At 42.3% G+C, this 19,064-nt stretch overlaps 1 protein-coding gene across 3 annotated transcripts in view; it reads left to right on the top strand.

The window, feature by feature from the left end:
• Melk (maternal embryonic leucine zipper kinase) overlaps positions 1–19,064 on the top strand; it is a 66,675-nt gene that overhangs the window by 32,809 nt on the left and 14,802 nt on the right. For 2 of the 3 annotated variants that reach the window (XM_085677206.2, XM_048420187.3), the window contains 2 exons: positions 7,105–7,191; positions 15,371–15,478. In XM_085677206.2, coding sequence (XP_085533332.2) covers positions 7,105–7,191; positions 15,371–15,478 — 195 coding nt within the window. The remainder of the gene's footprint in view (positions 1–7,104; positions 7,192–15,370; positions 15,479–19,064) is intronic. The other variant, XM_048420188.3, reaches the window with a different exon arrangement.

Genomic DNA, 19,064 nt, shown 5'->3' with positions numbered 1-19,064 from the left:
GTATTTATTTTAGTTTATGTGTATGGGTGCTTGCATACCTGTACATATGTGTGTGCACCATGTGACCAAGAAGGACAAAAAGGAAGATGGGATCTGGAACTGGAGTTGCAGATGGTTGTGAGCCACCGTACAGGTGCTGGGAACCGAACCCTGGTCCTAAGCAAGAGTACCAAGGACCTTCCCTCTCTAACCCTCAGTTTAGTAGGTGGAATATGAAGTCACAGCAGCGAGCACTTTGGACTCTTCCATAAAACCTACTGGTCTTTTCATGGGCTCTTTTCTCCATGTACCATTCTATACTGGTCATTTGGAAAATATTTGGGTGCCGAATGGTGCAAATTTTCTAATGCTGACACCTTTTCCAACACAGCATTAAAAAGACCCGCAGTCCCTAAAGTCACTACCAATCTCATTGGAGAAAACATTTTCAGTGTCGGAATGTGTCAAGCTTGTGTGACAGACACGTTTTCTAAAATTCTTAAATTTTGCTTGAAAGATAAAATTGCATTGTTGGCAACAAATGCCATCAGCTAATTTACTTTGTTTGACTTTGACAAAGTATTTCCCAAATATCCCAATCTGAATAACCAGTGAAGTGGTATTCCATGACTGCAGTGGCTCACTGAGGCTTTACCCGACTCACATAGGTGCTTTGCTCCAGACAGCAATGGTTTTGTACTCGACACTCCCATCTTATACTAGAAACACACATGTTCAGTGTGGAATTGTAATAGAATTCTTTTCTTTGCTTCATCAAGGACTTAATAGCTTTGGCTTACTGGGGGAATTGTGAGTGCATGACAAAACTGGAGAACAGTTGATTTCTCCAGGAACTCCAGCTTCCGTCATGGTTTTGTGCCATCAGTTCAAATGTCAGCACTGTAAAATGTCAGAAATAGAACTATTATAGAAGTAGTGCTGCCCCTGGAGGTCCCCAGGAGACTGTAGGTCACACTTGAAAACTGGTCTCAAATTCCTGCCCTCTGAGTTGTTACAGGTACATACAATACACACACACATGCTTATACCATATATGCACCATTTGCATACACACACACAGCCTTATCTTATATGTAGTTAGAAAAGGGAGGAGTGTTTTTGTAACCTTTGCCGATAATTGAGACTTTTCTCCACTTCTGCAGTGGTGTATGACATGCATATATATGGAATGGAATAGTTTAGGGGGTATGTCTCAGACATGTCACATGTAGACAAATGGGGCATTCGCTTTCTGGAATAATCACATCAGTGAATATAATTACTCTTCCCAGTAGCTAGCCAATCTTAGAAAAGTGAACTTGACTTCAAGCCTCTACTCTTCCCATTGTTAGGGCCATACAGGGTGAACTCATACTCCTCCTAATTATGCTTTGATGGTTAACTCTTACTGTACCTCTTATCCATAGTCTCCCTGGCCAACCATGATGTAGTGGCTATCAATTGAGTAAATGCAGCTTAATCTAGAGATTACCAATGCTGAGAGCCCAAGAGTGTGAGTATCCGAGCAGTTCAGCAGAAATAACAGGGAATCTGATTTGCCCTTTGTGAGGTAGAGATTGGGGGGTGCAAATGCCTGTGTTCAACCATTGGGGGTCATCATTTCTCCATGTGTAGAAGGCATTGCATGTCTTTTGAGCCGTGATTCTAATGGGATAGAATATACTGCTGTTCATGTAAGAAAAGGTACGCTTGTTTGAATTTGAGAATCCAAGGCTGGATTGGAACTTCAGATCCTAACTGTGCTTGAGGAGTCTCTGGTTTAAACATCAGAGGTTTTGTATGTTTGTTTTCTATTTTTTTTTAAAAAATTTGGGGCGTGGTATAAGGTAAACATAATTTTGAGTGTTCCAGGGTATACAGTTTTATTTACATATTAATATAATTGCTAGTCAACTGTGGTAGCACACACCTATAATCTAAGCTCCTTGGGAGGCTGGGCAGGAGGATGACAAATCTGAGGCTGATCTTGGAAACATAGTGAGACTGTGTCTTGGGAAAAAGAAAGGAAAACATTTAACTGCTAGTCTGGATGTGGTGGCACATACTTGTAATCCTAGATCTTGGGAAACCAAAGCAGGGAGACTGACATGAATTTGAGGTCAGTCTGGGCTATCTAATGAGTTGTAGGCTAGCCATAGCTGCAGTGTGAGACTCTGTCTTAAAAACAAACAAACAAAACTATGGCTCAGAGGTTAAGAGCCCGTGTTTACTATTATTGCAGAGGACCCAAGTTTGCATCCCAGCATGCCTAGCAGGTGGTGGCTCACAACCTCCTGTAACTACAGCTCCAGGGGATCTTGGTACCTGGTCCCCTCAGGCACCTAGACACATACATACACAACAATCAAAACAAATCTTTAAACATTTCTAGTATTTGTTGAGCACTACACTAGTATGTTATTAGAAGATTCAGGCTTTATGTTTTACTACAGAATGATATGGGTCGAACTCTTTGGATAGTACTTTAGGGCCAAGCATTATTATTCCATAGGCTTTGCTAACTCATTCAGGCTTTGTACTAGCTTTCTGGAGCAGGGGCTGTTTTGTAGACTGAGCAAAGGATATACATGATCTTGAAGTAACGTGTCTATAGTTGAATGGCTAGTATGTATAGAAATTTGAATCAAGACAGGAGGGCTGCAGCATGGAAAGGACCTGGAGGTCAACTGGATTAAGCTTGGTATAGTGGTATATTATTTGTGTTTAATAAATAAAGCTTGCCTGAAGATCAGAGTGCAAAGCAGACATACTAGTCAGCTATACAGGCCAGGGAGTGGTGGCACACACCTTTAATCTCAGGAGACCAGGCAGGTGGATCTCTGTGAGTTCAAGGCCACCCTGGGCTGCACAAAATTGAATCTGTCTAAAGGAGAAAAAGGGCTCACACAAAGGTGATCACAGCATTTGGGATCACAGACCTTTAATTCCAGTACTAGGGAGGTGGAGACAAGTGTGATATGGCTGGGTGGAGAGATGAATATAAAAGGGAAGAGACAGGAGGAAGTCAGTGGGGTGTTAGAATTCATGGAGAGAGGATCTCATCCATTTTCAGTAAGAGCCAGTGGCTGGCTGTTGTAGGAAGGCCACTTGTTTGTTCTTGGATGCTCAGTCCCTAAATAACCACACAGAAACTGTATGGCCCATTAAATCACTGGTTGGCTCATTACTCTAGCATATTCCTAGGAAGCTTTTACATATTAAATTAACCCATTTCTATTATTTTATATTTTACCACGAGGCTCGTGGCCTACTGGCAAGATTCTGCCTGGCGACTTGCATCTGTCTCCTGTGGCGGCTTAATGGCTTCTTTTGACTCCGTCTTCCTTTTCCCAGCATTTAGTTTAGTTTTCCCTGCCTAGCTCTAATCTTTTGCCCTATCACAGGCTAAGACAGTTTCTTTATTAACCAGTGGTAATCACAGCATACGAAGGGGAATCCCACATAAACTGGCTGCTTTGCTTTTTTGATCTTCAAATTGAACCTCAATATCTGTCTCTGGGTTTTTATTATTCGTGCTACAGCTTGGTGCCTGTATCCTGCCTGTCTGCAACCTTGTGGCAAACATTCCTTGTCTGGTGTCTGCTGGAACAGAATCATAGATAAGAAGCATCATGGCATATTAGAAAAGTTTGGGCCAGGAACAGAAACAAAGATAGGTAGCATAGTGAGGTTGAAAAGTCTGGGCCAGGAATCAAAAGTGCCAGTCTTGGGTGGCAGATAACTGACTTTTCTTACTCTTCATTTCATCACCCCGAATCTGGGTATTTTAGTCAGTGTCCTGTCTGTCTAGAGTACTTTTACCCATCAGCTTACTCACTGCTCTGCCTCCTTACTGAGCTGTGGCGGGGTAAAGTGAGTTGTAAATAGAAGAGGTCTAAGGATTGTTGTCGCCTTTTGAAGTATTTGCTTTTTTCTTTCAGTAGTGGGTTATCAAGAATGAACTATAAAAATAATTCTGATTTATTTGGATATTTAAGGCATAGATGCTGTAATAATTCTACACATGATCTCATGCCATTTTCATGCACAGCTCTAGTACCCAAGTATTGTATCAAATAGAAGTTATATTCAGTTCCATTTTCTGCCCTAGTGAACAGGAAATGTAGCAGGCACGGATAATCCAAAATAATTGTCTACTTTTGGACATGCATTTTTTTTTTGTCCCTAACCTGAGTATGCATAGCTGTGAATTTAAAGCATCATCAAAGTACTGAGTCTCTTTGGAAGACTCAGTTTAAAATGAGGGTCTTTCTCAGACTGGGTCTTTTTCACCCCATCCTTTTTATTCTAGTTCAGGAGGCCAGCAGAAAATAAAATGCCTCCTTCATACTTGTCCTGCTTCTCCTGTGCATGGATGTGCAGGATAGGGAGGTAGGGAGAGATGGGCTGGTTGTCTTTTTAAAGGTTTTGCGTGGTTTTTGTCATTTATTTGTGTGTTTGCGTGTGTGTGTGTGTGTGAGAGAGAGAGAGACAGAGACAGAGAGACAGAGAATAGGCCAGAGGAATTGGCTCTTCCTCCTCCTGTGTGGGGCCCTGCAATCAATCCCAGGCCATTGAGATTGGTGACAGAGGCCTTTACTTACTATGCCGTCATGCCAGGTCTGGTTGATTTTTTTTTTCTTCTTTCCTCCCTCTCTCTCTTTCCTTTTCTTTTTTTCTTTTAAAAATTAGGGTTTCCCAAAGCTTGAGAGATGGCTCAGCAGTTAAGAATACTTACTGCTTTTGTGGAGGACTGGGTTTAGTTCCCAGCACTCATGTAGTGACTCACAACCATCTTTAACTCCAGTTCCAAAGGATCTGATTTCTTTGTACTCTAGGATGCAGGTATACATACATACACTCGGGCACACGGATGCATATAAAGTTAAAATAAATAAATATCTAAAATAGAAAATGAAAATATGGTCTTTCTAAGTATTTTACGCTGGCCTTGAATTTGCTATATAGCCCAGTCTGGCCTTGAACTCTTGATCTCTTCTCTTTCTTCGTTTGCTTTTTGTTTTTCTCAGCAGGGTTTTTCTCTGGAACCCTGACTGTCCTGGAGCTCCAGCCCCATAGGACAGGCTGGCCTGCAACATAGAGATCCTCTGGCCTCTGTCTCCTGAGTGCTGGGACTAAAGGTGTGTGCCATCACCACCTTGCTGATCCTGCTGTCTTAACTTCCAGTGTGTTAGAATTACAGGTGATACCATACCTGGCGAAGAAGTATTTCTGTTTAGGGGACAGCTAGGATCTGAAAAGAACTCAGTAAATCTCTTCTTACTTGAGCTGTGATATCCCTAAGAAGATGCCCACCTGAGTGTTGAAGTGTTTAGGGTTGAGGTTGAAATCATTCTAAATGAAGAATCTGTGATCAGAGAGTCACAAAGGTTAAAGTATCACATTGAATACATGTCTTAGCACTTTGGAGCTCTCCAGGGCCACTGGTATAAATCTGTGTGGTCTGTACTTTGTTTTTTAAATATATATAACCCTTGAGTTTGTTCTTGTCCAGCCAATAGTGCAAGTTTGACTTGGTCTGTTCAGTGTGTTAAACCTCTTAGAACAGAATATCAAGGCCTATGTAGTATCTGGTGATGACTTGCTTTTCTGTTTGTAGTTGGTAATTCTTCACATTGTATCATCTTTCCATAGTGGAAGGAGTCAAGGATGGATGCCTTTGGGGCTTCTTTCTGTTTGGGAGGATGGATCCCACTCATATCTAATCACTTTCCAAAATCGAAACCTAACACTATCACGTTGGTCATTAGGATTCAGCATCCAGTTTTTAAGGAACAGAATCACTGGACCACAGAAAGGTCATCGTATTTTCTGTTTCTCTTCCATTCACGATGGTGGGATACGTTTCTCTTGAACTCACTGCTACTCGTGTGGTGTTCTGCATGAGATACTGCTGTATCTGAGTCCAAGTAGTTCATTTAGAGGGGAAAGTGGCCTAACAAGAATATTTCAATTTCTGAAAGGTTTTCAAGGTAAAGAGGAAAAAGGATTGTGTATATTAATAAAAATAGTTAACCATTTTTTGGGAGGCTTTGTTTGTTTAGATGCTATACTTGAGTATTCCCATGTGTTACGTCAGTGGCAAGGCATGCACCATCTCTCTTTTACCGATATAAAACAAGCTCATGAAGGTGGAGTGGCATACTTAAGGTCACACGGCTATAGAGTAATGTCACAGTTAAAACCAAGATGTGTCTAATCTCAAAGCCTGTGAGCTGTCAGGCTGCACTGACTCAGTGGCTGGAGATCCCATGGGGACAGACTTAGGTGACAGGGTGAGGCTGAGCGCCCCAGCTGTTTCAGCTTCCCTGCAGACTTGAAGCAGAAAGTAAGGCATTACTTCCTGAGCTGTTGAAAAGAGAATGTCTTACTTTGCTCCTGTGATTCTCTTCACATTCCGTCTTCTGAGTATTTTCCAGCTCAGAAAGGGTCATTCCTGTCATTTTGTTCTTAGTGAGGTGCCACCTTTCAGGGATCTGAGACTTGTAATTGTTGTCCTTACGGCAAGTTGGGATTTAAGCCGAGAGAATTTCAGTGTGTTTCAGCATTATGCTGTGCTCACTTGAGTGTGATGGGTGTTGTGTTGTGTTTGTCACATCTATCACAAGACCTCCTGGGATTGTGGAGACCTAAACATGACCCAGAGTGCAACAGGATACAAGTCAGAGCCACCCGTTGACTATTTGTGTCCACGCTGAGTTTTAAACATGGCTGCTCTGAAGATAATGCCTGGCAGGGCTTGCAGTAGACATGGGGAGGACTGTGATCCTTTGCAGCGTGGAAGCACTAACAGTCAGGTGCTGGGGTATGGAAGCCAGCAGAGATCTTGGGATGGTTGTCAGGCTCTGACTGCCTGTGGACAGACGAGGACGAGTGGGTGCAGCTCATCAGTAGAACACCTGCCTAACTGACGTGAGACTGTGGCTTCCAGTCTGAGCACTGCAAAAAGAAACAAATCACGCATGTTGATAGGTGTCCAAAAGTTTGACAAACTCATGTTCTTTCCACATGTTGCTGTTGGATTTTTTTGAAGTGATTATGTTGATTTTAGTTTCAATGGAAATTATTTGTAAGCTTAACTATTTATGAAACCGTGTTTTGTAGTTGATTCACCTTGACGACGATTGCATAACAGAACTTTCTGTACATCACCGCAATAACAGGCAAACAATGGAGGATTTAATTTCATTGGTAAGAAATATTTATTGGTAAGTTCTGGTACAGCATGAACTTAAAGGTGGTAGCTTTTGTTTTATCGTCCTCCTTGTATTTTGTTAGTACATTGATAGTGATAGAGTGTTTAAAACCCATGGGAGCACCCTGAACTTCAGCAAGGCGCTGACTATATTATGTACGATGCACTTCTTTGCTTTTGCTTGTGTCCTCTGTGTCTCTTACAACAGTCTCTACGTTTATCTATTGCTTACTCTATGTGTGTGTTCGTGGTGAGCACGTGCTACAGTAAATGTGTAGGACTCAGAGGACAGCTTGTAGATTGGTTTCCCCTTTCTGCCATTGGGTTCCAAGGATTGAATTCAGGTTGTCAGGCTTGATGACAGTGCCTTTACCCACTGAGCTCTCTCGCCAACCCTGGATGTCCTCTTTAACTGTGAACACTGCACTTTGGATATTGATTAGAGAAATGTAGTGAACAAATAATTGAGGATCTGAGCAGATGAATTGGTAGTTCTCTGCAGAGAATTGGTATTTCTGCCTTTCACTGTTTTAAAGTTCACAAACAGAAATCTGGTTCTGCTATAAACATGAAAAAAAAACCAACCCCATATTTACACATTTCTTTTCAAGGGCTGAGCCTCTGGTCAGTGGTAGAAGTGTGTTTGAAGTTCCGGGTTCTATTTCTAGCACTAGAACAAAACAAGAGCAAAAGTTCTGTTTTTGAGCAAGGGCTTGGATGTAGTCCGGGTAGCAGGCCTCATAATATGCCCCACGCAGTCTTTTTTTGTCAGTCTTTCTGTCTGTGTGTCTCTCTCATGTGCGTGCACGCACACGCACACAGTTTTGTTGTGTGCCTCCGGCTGGCCTTTATCTGGAGCTGTGTGTCACTCAGGCTGTTCTACTCAGTCTCCAGCTTCTGCCTTCCCAGTGTTGGTACTGCAGCCATCTGCTACTGTCCAGCTCATAGCAGTTTCCTCCTTCAGCAGTCCTGTAGCAGCGTGCTGGTCATCAGCGTGTGAGACGGATGCTATGAAGTCATTGGCAAGATTTCTGATATTAGATGGCTTTTGCTGTTTTGGGCCCTTGATATCTAGGCTAAACCCGCGGTCTTTTTCTAGAGATAGAGGCGTTCACTGCTTGGAGTCTCATCTTGAGACGATGGCAAGACTACACCTCTCCTTGCTCCTGGTTCAACACTGTATCCTTCGTCACCTGTTCTTTGAATTTGTTTTCTGTTTTCCATTGTGCAGGTGAAACCTTAAACAGTTTGTTTTGAAGCAGAGCCTTGCTGCTTTGCGATGAGAAGTAAAGGAGCTCTTGAGAGTGCTGCAGTGCAGTGGCTCTGGAGTATGTGTACAGAACGGGGCAGCTCCTTAGTCTTTAAGAGTACAGATTGGAAATTTTTACATGCTTTTGCTTTGGGATGACCTTTAATTAAAAATTATATTTAATGCCAGGCCTGGTGGTTCACACCTGTAATCCCAGTCCTCCGAAGGCTGAGGCAGGAAGAGTGCTACGTCAGTGTGAGCATCTCAAAAACGAACCATCCAACCACTGCGAATGGTAGCTCACACCTGTAATTCCAGTACTGGGGGAGTTGAGACAAGGAATTTGATGCTAACTTGGGCAAGCCTGTGCTGCATTCTGAGACCCTATCTCAAAAATGAATGAAAGCCCAGCTCCTGGCCACCGTCTAAGATTAGTGCTGCACTTGACTTCAGAGAAGCTTTTTATTGCATGGGAGAGGCAGTTAATGCAGAATATAGCTTAATGTAGAGTTCTCACCTCCCATGAGTGAAGCCCTGGGATCAGATCTGGTACCACAGGCGGGAAAAGAAAACCAGTTTTGACCATATCTCAGCACATGTCTCCTTTTGCCAGCTGGGATATTTCAGAAGATATCAGATACCAGGCCATCTTAGCTAGAAAAAAAAGTTGTTTGAATGAATATGACACTTGTTTAAAACCTGCCTCTTAAAAGCAACATTTAATCAGTTTCACCATCATTGGAAAAAGTCTTTCAAATGGTATCCTCTCAAAATTCTCTCTGTAGTTTTCAAACTTAAAAGTGAAATTTGAGCTAATTCCATTCCTTCTGATGCAGAAAATAGAGATGTTAAGGCATTTTAGAACTTATTTTCTGCTGTTAATTTCTTTAAAGTTTCTGTCAGTTATTCTGAAAGATAAGCATGATCATCCTTAGGACTTTGCCAAGGAATATAATTTTGTGTTGCAGACTCTGAGGTTGGGCCGGGCTGAGGATGACCTTGAACTCCTGCTCCTCCTGCCACCAACTCCCAGGTACAAGGATTGCAGGTCTGAGCCATCATGCCTGTCTCACAGCCTTCTTCTTTAGTACTGCTTTCCATTTATTGTGTGTGTGTTGGGAGGTGGGGGAGGGAGAGGGCACGTGGGCACAGGTAGAGGTCCATGGACAGCTTGGTGGTTTTTCTTCCTACCATGTGGGTTCCAGATTTGATTGACTACAGATGCCTTTATCCCCTGAGTCTCCTCATTTTAGAAGAATTTTTCAGCTGTACATATGTCTTGGAATAACCATGAACTTTCAGAGTAATCCTAATGCCTAAATCCTACCTCCAGAGATTATGATTTATTTGGTCTGTGGTATTGCCTAAGCATAAAACCTTTTGGAAGCTTCCCGAGTGGTTGCATTGTACTGCTAGGAGTTGAAAAGTATTGTTTTAGGTTCTTGTAATCAAAAATACAGTCCAGGTCAAGCCTTGCCCTTCCTTAGATGCTTATTAGAAACTGAGAAGTTTAGGTCTGCCAAAGACCTACTGAATCAGAATCTAAGATAAATTCCCCAAGTGATTGATTCATTGTACATTTGAGCATGACAAGTATTAGTCTTGGTCAGCTCTTCATTAGAAATGGTTTTTCCCTTCAGAGGACTTGACAATGTCTGGAGGCACCCCCTCCCCCTTTCTTTTTTGTTTTTCAAGACACAGTTTTTCTGCGTAGCCTTGGCTATCCTGGAACTCGCTCTGTAGACCAGGCTAGCCTTGAATTTAAAGATCCTCCTGCATTTGTCTCCAGTGCTGGGATTAAAGGCTTGTGCTACCACACTGAACTTTTACTTTCCAATTTAAAGAGCTTTGGAAAACCCAAATTGGAGATCAACTAAGGTTGTTATAATTGTTAAATATTGTCTTAGGGTTTCTATGACCAAAAAGCAAGTTGGGGAGGAAAGTTGTTTTTTTTTTTTTTTTTTGGCTTATACTTCTATATCATTCAACATCAAAGGATGTCAGGACAGCAACTCAAACAGGGTAGGAACCTAGAGGCAGGAACTGATGCAGAGGCCATGGAGGCGTTGCTTTTTGGCTTTGCTCCTCACGGCTTGCTCAGACTGCTTTCTTATAAAGCCCAGGACTATCAACCCAGAGATGTCACCACTCACAATGGGCTGAGCTCTCCCCCATCAATCACTAATTAAGAAGATGCCTTACAGCTGGATCTTATGGAGACGTCTTCTCAATTGAGGCTCCTTCCTTTCAGATGGCTCTGGTTAGCATGTCGAGTTGACTTAGGCTACCCATCACTGGCATTGTGGAGCTGCCTTTATGTTGGCGTCGACAAATTAGTTCATGCAGCTCATGCCAGTGTGGCATGATCTTTGTGAAGAGAGAGAAGAAACTGTATTACTCTCAGACTCAAGCTCTGCAAACACACTAAAGTACTTTGTCTCTTTTCTTGGTTCTTTTAAGACAAGATTTTGTTCTGTAATCCAGACTAGTCTAGAATTTGTGCCTGGCCCAGACTGGCTTCAGCTTTCCAGCCTCAGCATCTTAAGTGCTGGGATTCATACATTTATACATTTGAGCCTGCATATATGGCTTCTAAACTTTTTTTTAATGACTAAATTTTTATATGAAATAGTCATTCTCCAATGTCTTACAATTTGAGCAATTTCATTATGTCTCTCCTAAGATTCCTAATAGTGTGCTCAAGCTTTTAGCTTTTTATTCTTGTACCTCTCCCCGTTCTCAGGCTTGAGTGGCTCTGGATTGTGGGAACAGCCACACATCTGGGAATTTCACTTAGGATTGCATGTGCTATCTCTCTTTAGCTCAGGTGCCTGTGGGCTTAACATATTTTCCCTCCCGAGTCAGGGTTTCTCTGTATAGCCCTGGCTGTCCTGAAACTTGCTTTGTAGACCAGGTTGGCCTCGAATTTACAGATATCCGCCTGACTCTGCCTCCCAAGTGCTGGGATTAAAGGGGTGTATCTCTACTACCCGGCTGATCTTAACATTTAACTGAGAGTTTAGAAAGGGTTGTAGAGCCCCCCCCATGTAGTGGTATGCCTCTTTGTTTCTTGCTCTCAGGAGGCAGAGGCAGGCAAATCTCTATGAGTTCACAGCCAGTTGGGTCTATATAGCAAGCTCCAGGACAGCCATGGCTATATAGAAACCCTCTCAAAAAAACGAGGGAGGGAGGGTAGTTGTCAGGATAGCTCAGTGGGTAACGGCACTTGCTGTGAGCCTGACAACCTGAGTTTGCGCCTGGGACCTACATATTAGAAGGAGACTATGGATTCTCTGACCTCCAGATGTTTAGCCCCCTTCCAGGTAAACCTTTAATAAACTTTAAAAAACTTAAAAGTGATTTTCGTTTTCTAGAGATAGAAGCTTCTCTCTAACAGGCACACCTGTCATTATCAGACATTTGCTTTCAAAAGACAGTGACTTAGGTCAGGAGGCAGTAGTTGTGTTGGCTTCTCTCCTGCTCCCCCTCCCTGGGCATCCTATCAAAAGAAGTAGAAAGTCCCTAGTGCCCAAAAGTTATAAAAATGATGTCCCCCCCCCCCCCGCCCAAGGGAAAGAGGGAGGTATGGCAGGTTTAGAAAGATGCACAAGCTGTTGTGAGGTTATTTCACAAGAGGACACAGGGACACTCTTTGAGCTGAACAGAAGTCTGTTTACACCACGTCTAAAACTCAGCACTATTCACAGCGCTTAGACTGGTTAGTGACATCCCACTCCCTTTGTTCTGGAGGTGCTGGGACTAAACCCAGGACCTCAGCTTTGCTAGGCGCGTGCTCCTCCACTGAAGTGTAGCTTGTTTCTTACACAGTTTTTAGTATGTTCTCAAAAGTGGCACAATAGGTGTGTGTGGGATCTTTACTATAAGCCAGGGAAAATGACGGATGCTTGTGATTACCTCCCTCTCTTAGATCTGCAGCTCCTTCTCTAAAGTCTTCTCTGTGCTCCTTTCCTCTGTGGTGTCTGCAGTAAAGGTAGAAGTCCACCACAGCTATCACAACATGCAGTGTTCTGTTCCCTTTCTAGACAGATAGGGCCGGCATGAAACTTTAAGTCATAATTACATGTGAGCCTTTGTAAAATATTAACAGACAATATTGACAAAACTAGTGTTGATGGGGACCCTCTTTGTGTCATGCCCTTCTTGAGAGTACTTCATAATAGTAAATATTACATCATTATTAAGATTTAGCATTTCTTGTAGGAACAGAGGCTCATAGTCTGATTTTATTATGTTGAATCAGCTAACATTTTCTGAAGTCTCATTAAAACAACAAAAAGGGATTTAAAAGTCAAAAGCTCCCCAGGATATATATATATAAAAGAAACAGATGTCAATATTGTAGCTGACAAAACAGCTTTGGAGAAAGCTGAGGGTTAAGTGTTTGTCATGGGAAGTGGTAACAAAGGAAATTGATATGTACCTTAGAATTCCCCAGTAGGGTCAGGATTCAGTGGTACCAGCAACCTCTAAAGCTGTGGGGACCAAGAGTGCTAAAGTCTGAGGCTGATTGGAAATCTGCAGTGAGGATGCCAGGTCACTCTTTCTACTTCATGCTTTCTGCAGCTGTTCCCTGATCCCAGCAGAAGATTGCAGACATCTAACAAGGAAGAAGGAAGAAAATGTAAAGATAAAATAAAATAGATAATACAGGAAATGGGGAGATGAGTCAAGAATAATATTCTCAGAAATAAGATGCATTCATAAAGAACTTTTCTTCTTTTTGTTTGTTTGTTTTTTTCAAAGCAGGTGTCTCTGTAGCCCTGGCTGTCCTGGAACTCACTCAGTAGACCAGGCTGGCCTTGAACTCAGATCTGCCTGCTGGGATTAAAGGTGTACCACCACTGCCTGGCTCATAAACAACATTATAAGCATTAGCCCTAGTAACTCTAAACTTTCTAGAAATGAAAAGCTTAGTAGAAATGTTTGAAAATAAAGTTAAGGTGATGTTTTCAAAAGTAGAACCGAGAGACAAAGAGGTAAGAAAGACATACCATATACATTACTATTAATAGTAATAGAAGCTATACCATATTCATTACTATTAATAGTAATAGAATGCTGAGGAAGGTTAAATAGTGAAGGGGGAAGAACCACTAAAGAAAACGACACATTAAACAGGAGTTAGCACACAGGATAAAAACGTGTACCAATTAATGCCTCTTCCAGTGGAATTTCAGAAAGCTGGGAAGGACCATGAATGTTTTCAGAGACTATAGTCAAAGTCATGGGAGTTAGGGAGACCTTTAAAAATAGCTGCATCACAATCAAGAGAAATAGTGCCTCCTAAACTATGAAAATTATTGTTGGTCTGTAACTTTACTTGACCAAACCAGAATCAAGGATAGGGCTAGAATGCTGTCATATATCAGACAGGCGAGGTTTTTTAAAACACTTACCTCCTGTCAACCCTCAGGAAGTTACTGGAGGATGATTTCTACCACAAGAGTGTCAATCAAGAAAGAATGCTTGAATCTAGGGAAGTAAGGGTACGTGTAGAGTGGAGGAGAAAAAGTTGCTAGACAGGTGGCACATGTCAGAATGTCTCTAGGAGAAGGGAGAAGGTAGGTTAGCTGATGTACCGTGAATGTTGAGAGATGAGATACTAGAATTTGTGGGGGAATTATAAATGATGAGCTTAAATAAATTAATTTTAGGAACGACGCAGTTCAGCAACAAAAAGGAAACAAGAATGCCGAATCTTTCTTACTCCTCTGTGTAATGGTAAAAATAAAATGCTGCAGGCCCCCACAGGTCCCCGACTGGCGGCAGTGGGCAGCAGGCGTGAGACCATAGTGGGTCACGAAGGCAGCCAGGTCTCAGGCAGGGAACCCTGGAGTGGCCCACAGGCCATGTGGGCCAGTGGGTCCGAGATGGATAGGCACACCATGCAGAGTGAAGCTGGATATTTATTTAGTGGGTTATGGAAGAGAAGGGAGAAGAACAGAGAGAGAAGGGGGGGAGAAGGGAGAGAGGCAGAAACTGCCTCTGAGAGAGAGATAGAGATAGAGATAGAAAGGGAGGGCTTGGGCTACAGGCAGGAAGAAAGATCTGCCTGCCTCAGCCATGGAAGGGGAGAGAGTAGGTGGGGCTTGTCTCATAAAGGGACAGGACACTCCATTACACTCTGTCTCTGCATCTTTTTGTCTTTTACTCTTTTTGGTTTGGCTGCTGGACTTATAACCAGTCAGTATGACTGTTAGTAAGATGTTAAAATATGTATGTAATACTTAGTAAATAGCCAGTGTTCTGGTTGCTTCACTGTTCCTGTCCCAGATACCCTGGGTACCACTTCCCGTACATCTTGTCTACTTTTATTTTGTGCTACTGGGGATTGAACTAGGGTCTTGTACGTGCTAGATTAATTGAACTACTTTCTAAGCCCTACATCTCACAATTAAACAGTTAACTGTTGGTGTGGCAGGGCCCCAGTACTGCCTTGGCCACCTCTTGCTCTCTATTTTGAATGGTTGTATCAACATAGCAATGAAATATTTAGAACATTGTCTCTGTTTAGTTGTGAAAATTACTTATAAACTTGTAATGATGCAAATTTGAAATGATTTGTTTAAAAATTACCAGAGGAGGAGAAGTTAGATGTGTGTAGGTAAGATGTTATAACAGAGCAGAATTCTTTTTTTCATAGTAAGAAAGTACCTGAAGATAAAATAATTAGAACTGCAAAGGAAATTAACTGATATGAAATTGGTAACAGAATAGCTTTTAAGGTGTTCAGAATTCTTTCTGTGCAGGACTGTTTAGATATAAAGGTATGTTAAATACCACGTCTCTGCAAAGCTATTGACTTCAAATTCTGAATGCCTATTGGATTAAAAAAAAAATAAAATAGAATACTATTTCCTCATGTACTGCAAGTGTCTTAACTGCCTGATTTCTTTTTCCTTCAGTGGCAGTATGATCACCTCACAGCCACCTACCTTCTGCTTCTAGCCAAGAAGTCTCGAGGGAGGCCAGCTCGTTTACAGCTTCCCTCTTTCTCCAGCGCCACTCCAAAGGCAAGTTCTTGAGCCCCTGTGTGAACACTGCTCACTCACCAGCAGTCCTGTGCATGAGCGATGCGTCACGGGTATCATGCCATGGGTATCAATCAGCAAGCCAGACACAAGACCTGGGATTGAGCCCTGGGCCTTGTCCACTTGAGGCAAACACTCCACCACTGGGCTCTTTTCAACTGTTGTAAACACTCTGGAAGAGAAACATGGGAGTTCTGAGCTTTCAAAGTTGGAAGTTCCTCTAGCCTGGTGGCGGTGGCATACACCTTTAATCCCAGCACTTGGAAGGCAGAGGCAGGTGGATCTCTGAGTTTGAGGCTTGCTTGGTCTACAGAGCAAGTTTCAGGACAGCCAGAACGACATAGAGAAATCCTGTCATGGAAAACAAACAAACAAAACTAAAAAGTCACTTCCTCTCTTACTCTGCCCTTCTTTTTCTCCACAAAATCACATCCTGATTATTATAGAAATAGATAAACTAAAAGAAAGTGTAGGATTTACTATAAACCTACTAGCTATAGATGATATAGTTAATTTTTAAATACAAAGATGTACTTTTTTATGTGAATGAGTGATTGTCTTTCTGTGTGTGTGTGTGTGTGTGTGTGTGTGTGTGTGTACACCATTATCTGTGCCTGGGGCTGGAGGAGGCCAGAAGAGGGTATCAGATCCACTGGAACTGGAGTTACAGACAGTTGTCAGTCACCTTGTGGGTACTGGGAGTTGAACCTGGGTCTCTGCAAGAGCAGCCAGTGTTAATCACTGAGCCACCTCCGGAGCCCCAGATTTAATCTTTATTGTGTCTGTCCTGTCTCTGCTTGCCCTTGTAAATACAGGCCTTTAAGTGGGTCAGGCCTGTGAATACATGATACATTATGTCTCATGTGACATGATGTCTTCTAATATTAACACTTTCATGTTTATGTTACCGTTGGGATCTAGGTTTCTGCAGTTATTATAGCTTGTGCCATGTAAGTTCACTCCATGAGAGCTGGCTTTAAACAAGTTGTGATTCTTTTTTTGTTTGCTCTGTTGTGAACATTTACAGAGATGCAAGCAACATCTCCATCCTTTTAGATGCTCACATTTGTTTTCATTTGATTCTCTCTTCCATAGTTGACATTTATTTTATGTTACGTGTGTGTGTGTGTGTGTGTGTGTGTGTGAGAGAGAGAGAGAGAGAGAGAGAGAGAGAGAGAGAGAGAGAGAAAGAGAGAGAGAGAGAGAGAGAGAGAGAGGGAGAGAGACATACATACACAGAGACAGACAGACAGCATGCTGGTGGTTAGAGAATTTTGACAATTGATTTTCTCTGAGCATTGAATTCAGTCCTCAGGCTTAAGGACAAGCACCTTTACCCAGTAAACTATTTCTCTGCGTCTGCTCCCCATCCTCCCATTGCTTAATATTTAACTGTGCTCTTGGTAGACTGAAGCAGCAGAATTGCTGTCCGTAGCCTGCATAGGCTACATATATGAATTCGGGCCAGCCTGTGGCTACAAAGAGACCCTATCTGTAAAACGAGCAACCACAACTGTCTGAATACTTTGTTAAATCTGGGTGTGAACTTTGTAATATAACCTTCCCTCAATTCAGATTGCAGTTTAATACTCCAATATTAGAAAAACATCCCTTAGGGCAGCAGCTGTTGCTCCGTGGTGGAGTGTTCATTTGGCATGCGTGCCTGAGGCCCTAGGTTTGATCCCTAGAATCACAGGGTGGGGAAAAAAAGAATTCAGAAAATGTTTCTTTGTTATCCTCAAAGAGCCACAGTTGACCCTCTTTTTAGATTTAACATAATTCAAATGGACCTGAATTTTTTTTTCTTTTAGATCTCGAAACTGTTTTTAAATAAGTTAAAACTACTGCTTTCTTGATCTAACTGAATCTTTCGTCTGCAACTTCCTTTAACTACTTTAGCGCTTGTGTTTTATTGCCTGTCAGTCGTGAGCTGTGGGTCTGAGGGTATGTTAGTTAGGATCTTGCTAGACCTTATGTATCTTCTATCTTTTCTCCTTTCTTGATCTCTTGACCAAGCTCAGGACTAGAGTGTCGGTGCATTTGGGCCCCGTGTGACATCTGTGAAGTGAGGTAGTCTCACTCCCAGGCTGGTGCTCTGTCTAAGTTTGGAGGGTTTTGATAGGCTGGCAAACACCCCATGTCTTTTGACTTAGTAAGTCAACCCGTTCCCTTTCTTATTAATTTGGTTGAATCCTTTGGCCCTTCAGGGCCATTTGGGACATTAAAGTATGGGCTTTTTGATCAAGGTTATTACAGAAAGGTATTATTTACCTCTACAGTTAAAATAGTTACTTTAGCTAAACATTTTAATTTACTCACCACAGTTAAGATACTTGGGACATTCTCCTGAGCCATTGGATTTTCTTGTATTTGAGTTGGCGTGGTCTCAGTGGATGGCTTCTTTGATCTATAAAGTATCAATGTGGGAAGATCTTAGGATATTTATTCTTATCTTCCATCTACTAAATAGTGAATATTTTCTTAATAATGGACAGTCATTCTAGTGAACCAGTTTTTTAGCAGATAGGCAATATGTGTCTTCTTTTTTTTTCCTCTTTTAGTTTTTCGAGACAGGGTTCTCTGTAGTTTTGGTGCCTGTCCTGGAACTAGCTCTTGTGGACCAGACTGGCCTTGAACTCAGAGATCTGCCTTCCTCTTCCTCCCGGGTGCTGGGGTTAAAGGCGTGCACCACCATCGCCCGGCTGCAGACAGACAATAAGTAATTCTGACTTACCAGTCAATTGATGGTACTTCTGTGTACCATTGTGGTACAGTGTGACTCAGGGGTCACAGCAGTAGTGGCTCAGGAACCGTGGGTTTGGGGAGCAGATCTCTTTGAGTGTGGTACTTGCTCTTGAGTAGTCATGTGGAGGCAGAGACAAAGTACACATGCACAGGAACACAGGGACTCTATACCTCAGTCAGTGGGTTCCAGATTAAGTGGTGTTTGTGGGGACTTTGGAAAATAGGAATGGCCACCATTGGGAGATCCAAACTGGATCAGATCGAGTTTAAAAAAATGGAAAAGAGAGAGCATAGTGATGTGACTGGGGTAAAATAAATATGATGGCAGAGCTCAGGTACCAAATTGTGCTTGATGTATGCTGGTGACCGTGGCCAGACTTGTCTGATGGGGAAGAGCTAAACTCTGAGGAACTTTGAAATGCTGTATCACAGTGATTGACTTTGGAGTAGGTCATGGGGAACCATTGACTTGACCAAGAGAGAGGCAAAACAATGATTTTTGAAAAATGTATCCAGTGAGGCTGGAGATGGCTCAGTGGGTAAAGGACATGGCAAACCTGGCACCTGAGTTTGAGGGCCAGGTCCTACATGTCAGGGTAGAACTGGTACCGGTCAGGTTGTCCTCTTACTCCATGTTTGAGCTCACACAGAAAGACACACACACAAATAAATGTGAAATTAGAAAAAAAATTGTGTATAGAATTGTTCAGTCAGAGATGCTGTGCATAGTTCTTGCCTACTGTAGGTAGTGCCATCCCAGCCATCATTTATACAACACTGAACTTTCCCCACTGGGCCTAACTTAACATCAGCATTTTTCTCA

This window comes from Myodes glareolus, chromosome 16 (assembly GCF_982192425.1).
Source record: "Myodes glareolus chromosome 16, mMyoGla1.1, whole genome shotgun sequence".
In the NCBI taxonomy this organism is placed as follows: Eukaryota; Metazoa; Chordata; class Mammalia; order Rodentia; family Cricetidae; genus Myodes; species Myodes glareolus.
Note: the sequence above shows the minus strand (reverse complement) of the source record. Positions and strands in the feature narration are given on the sequence as shown.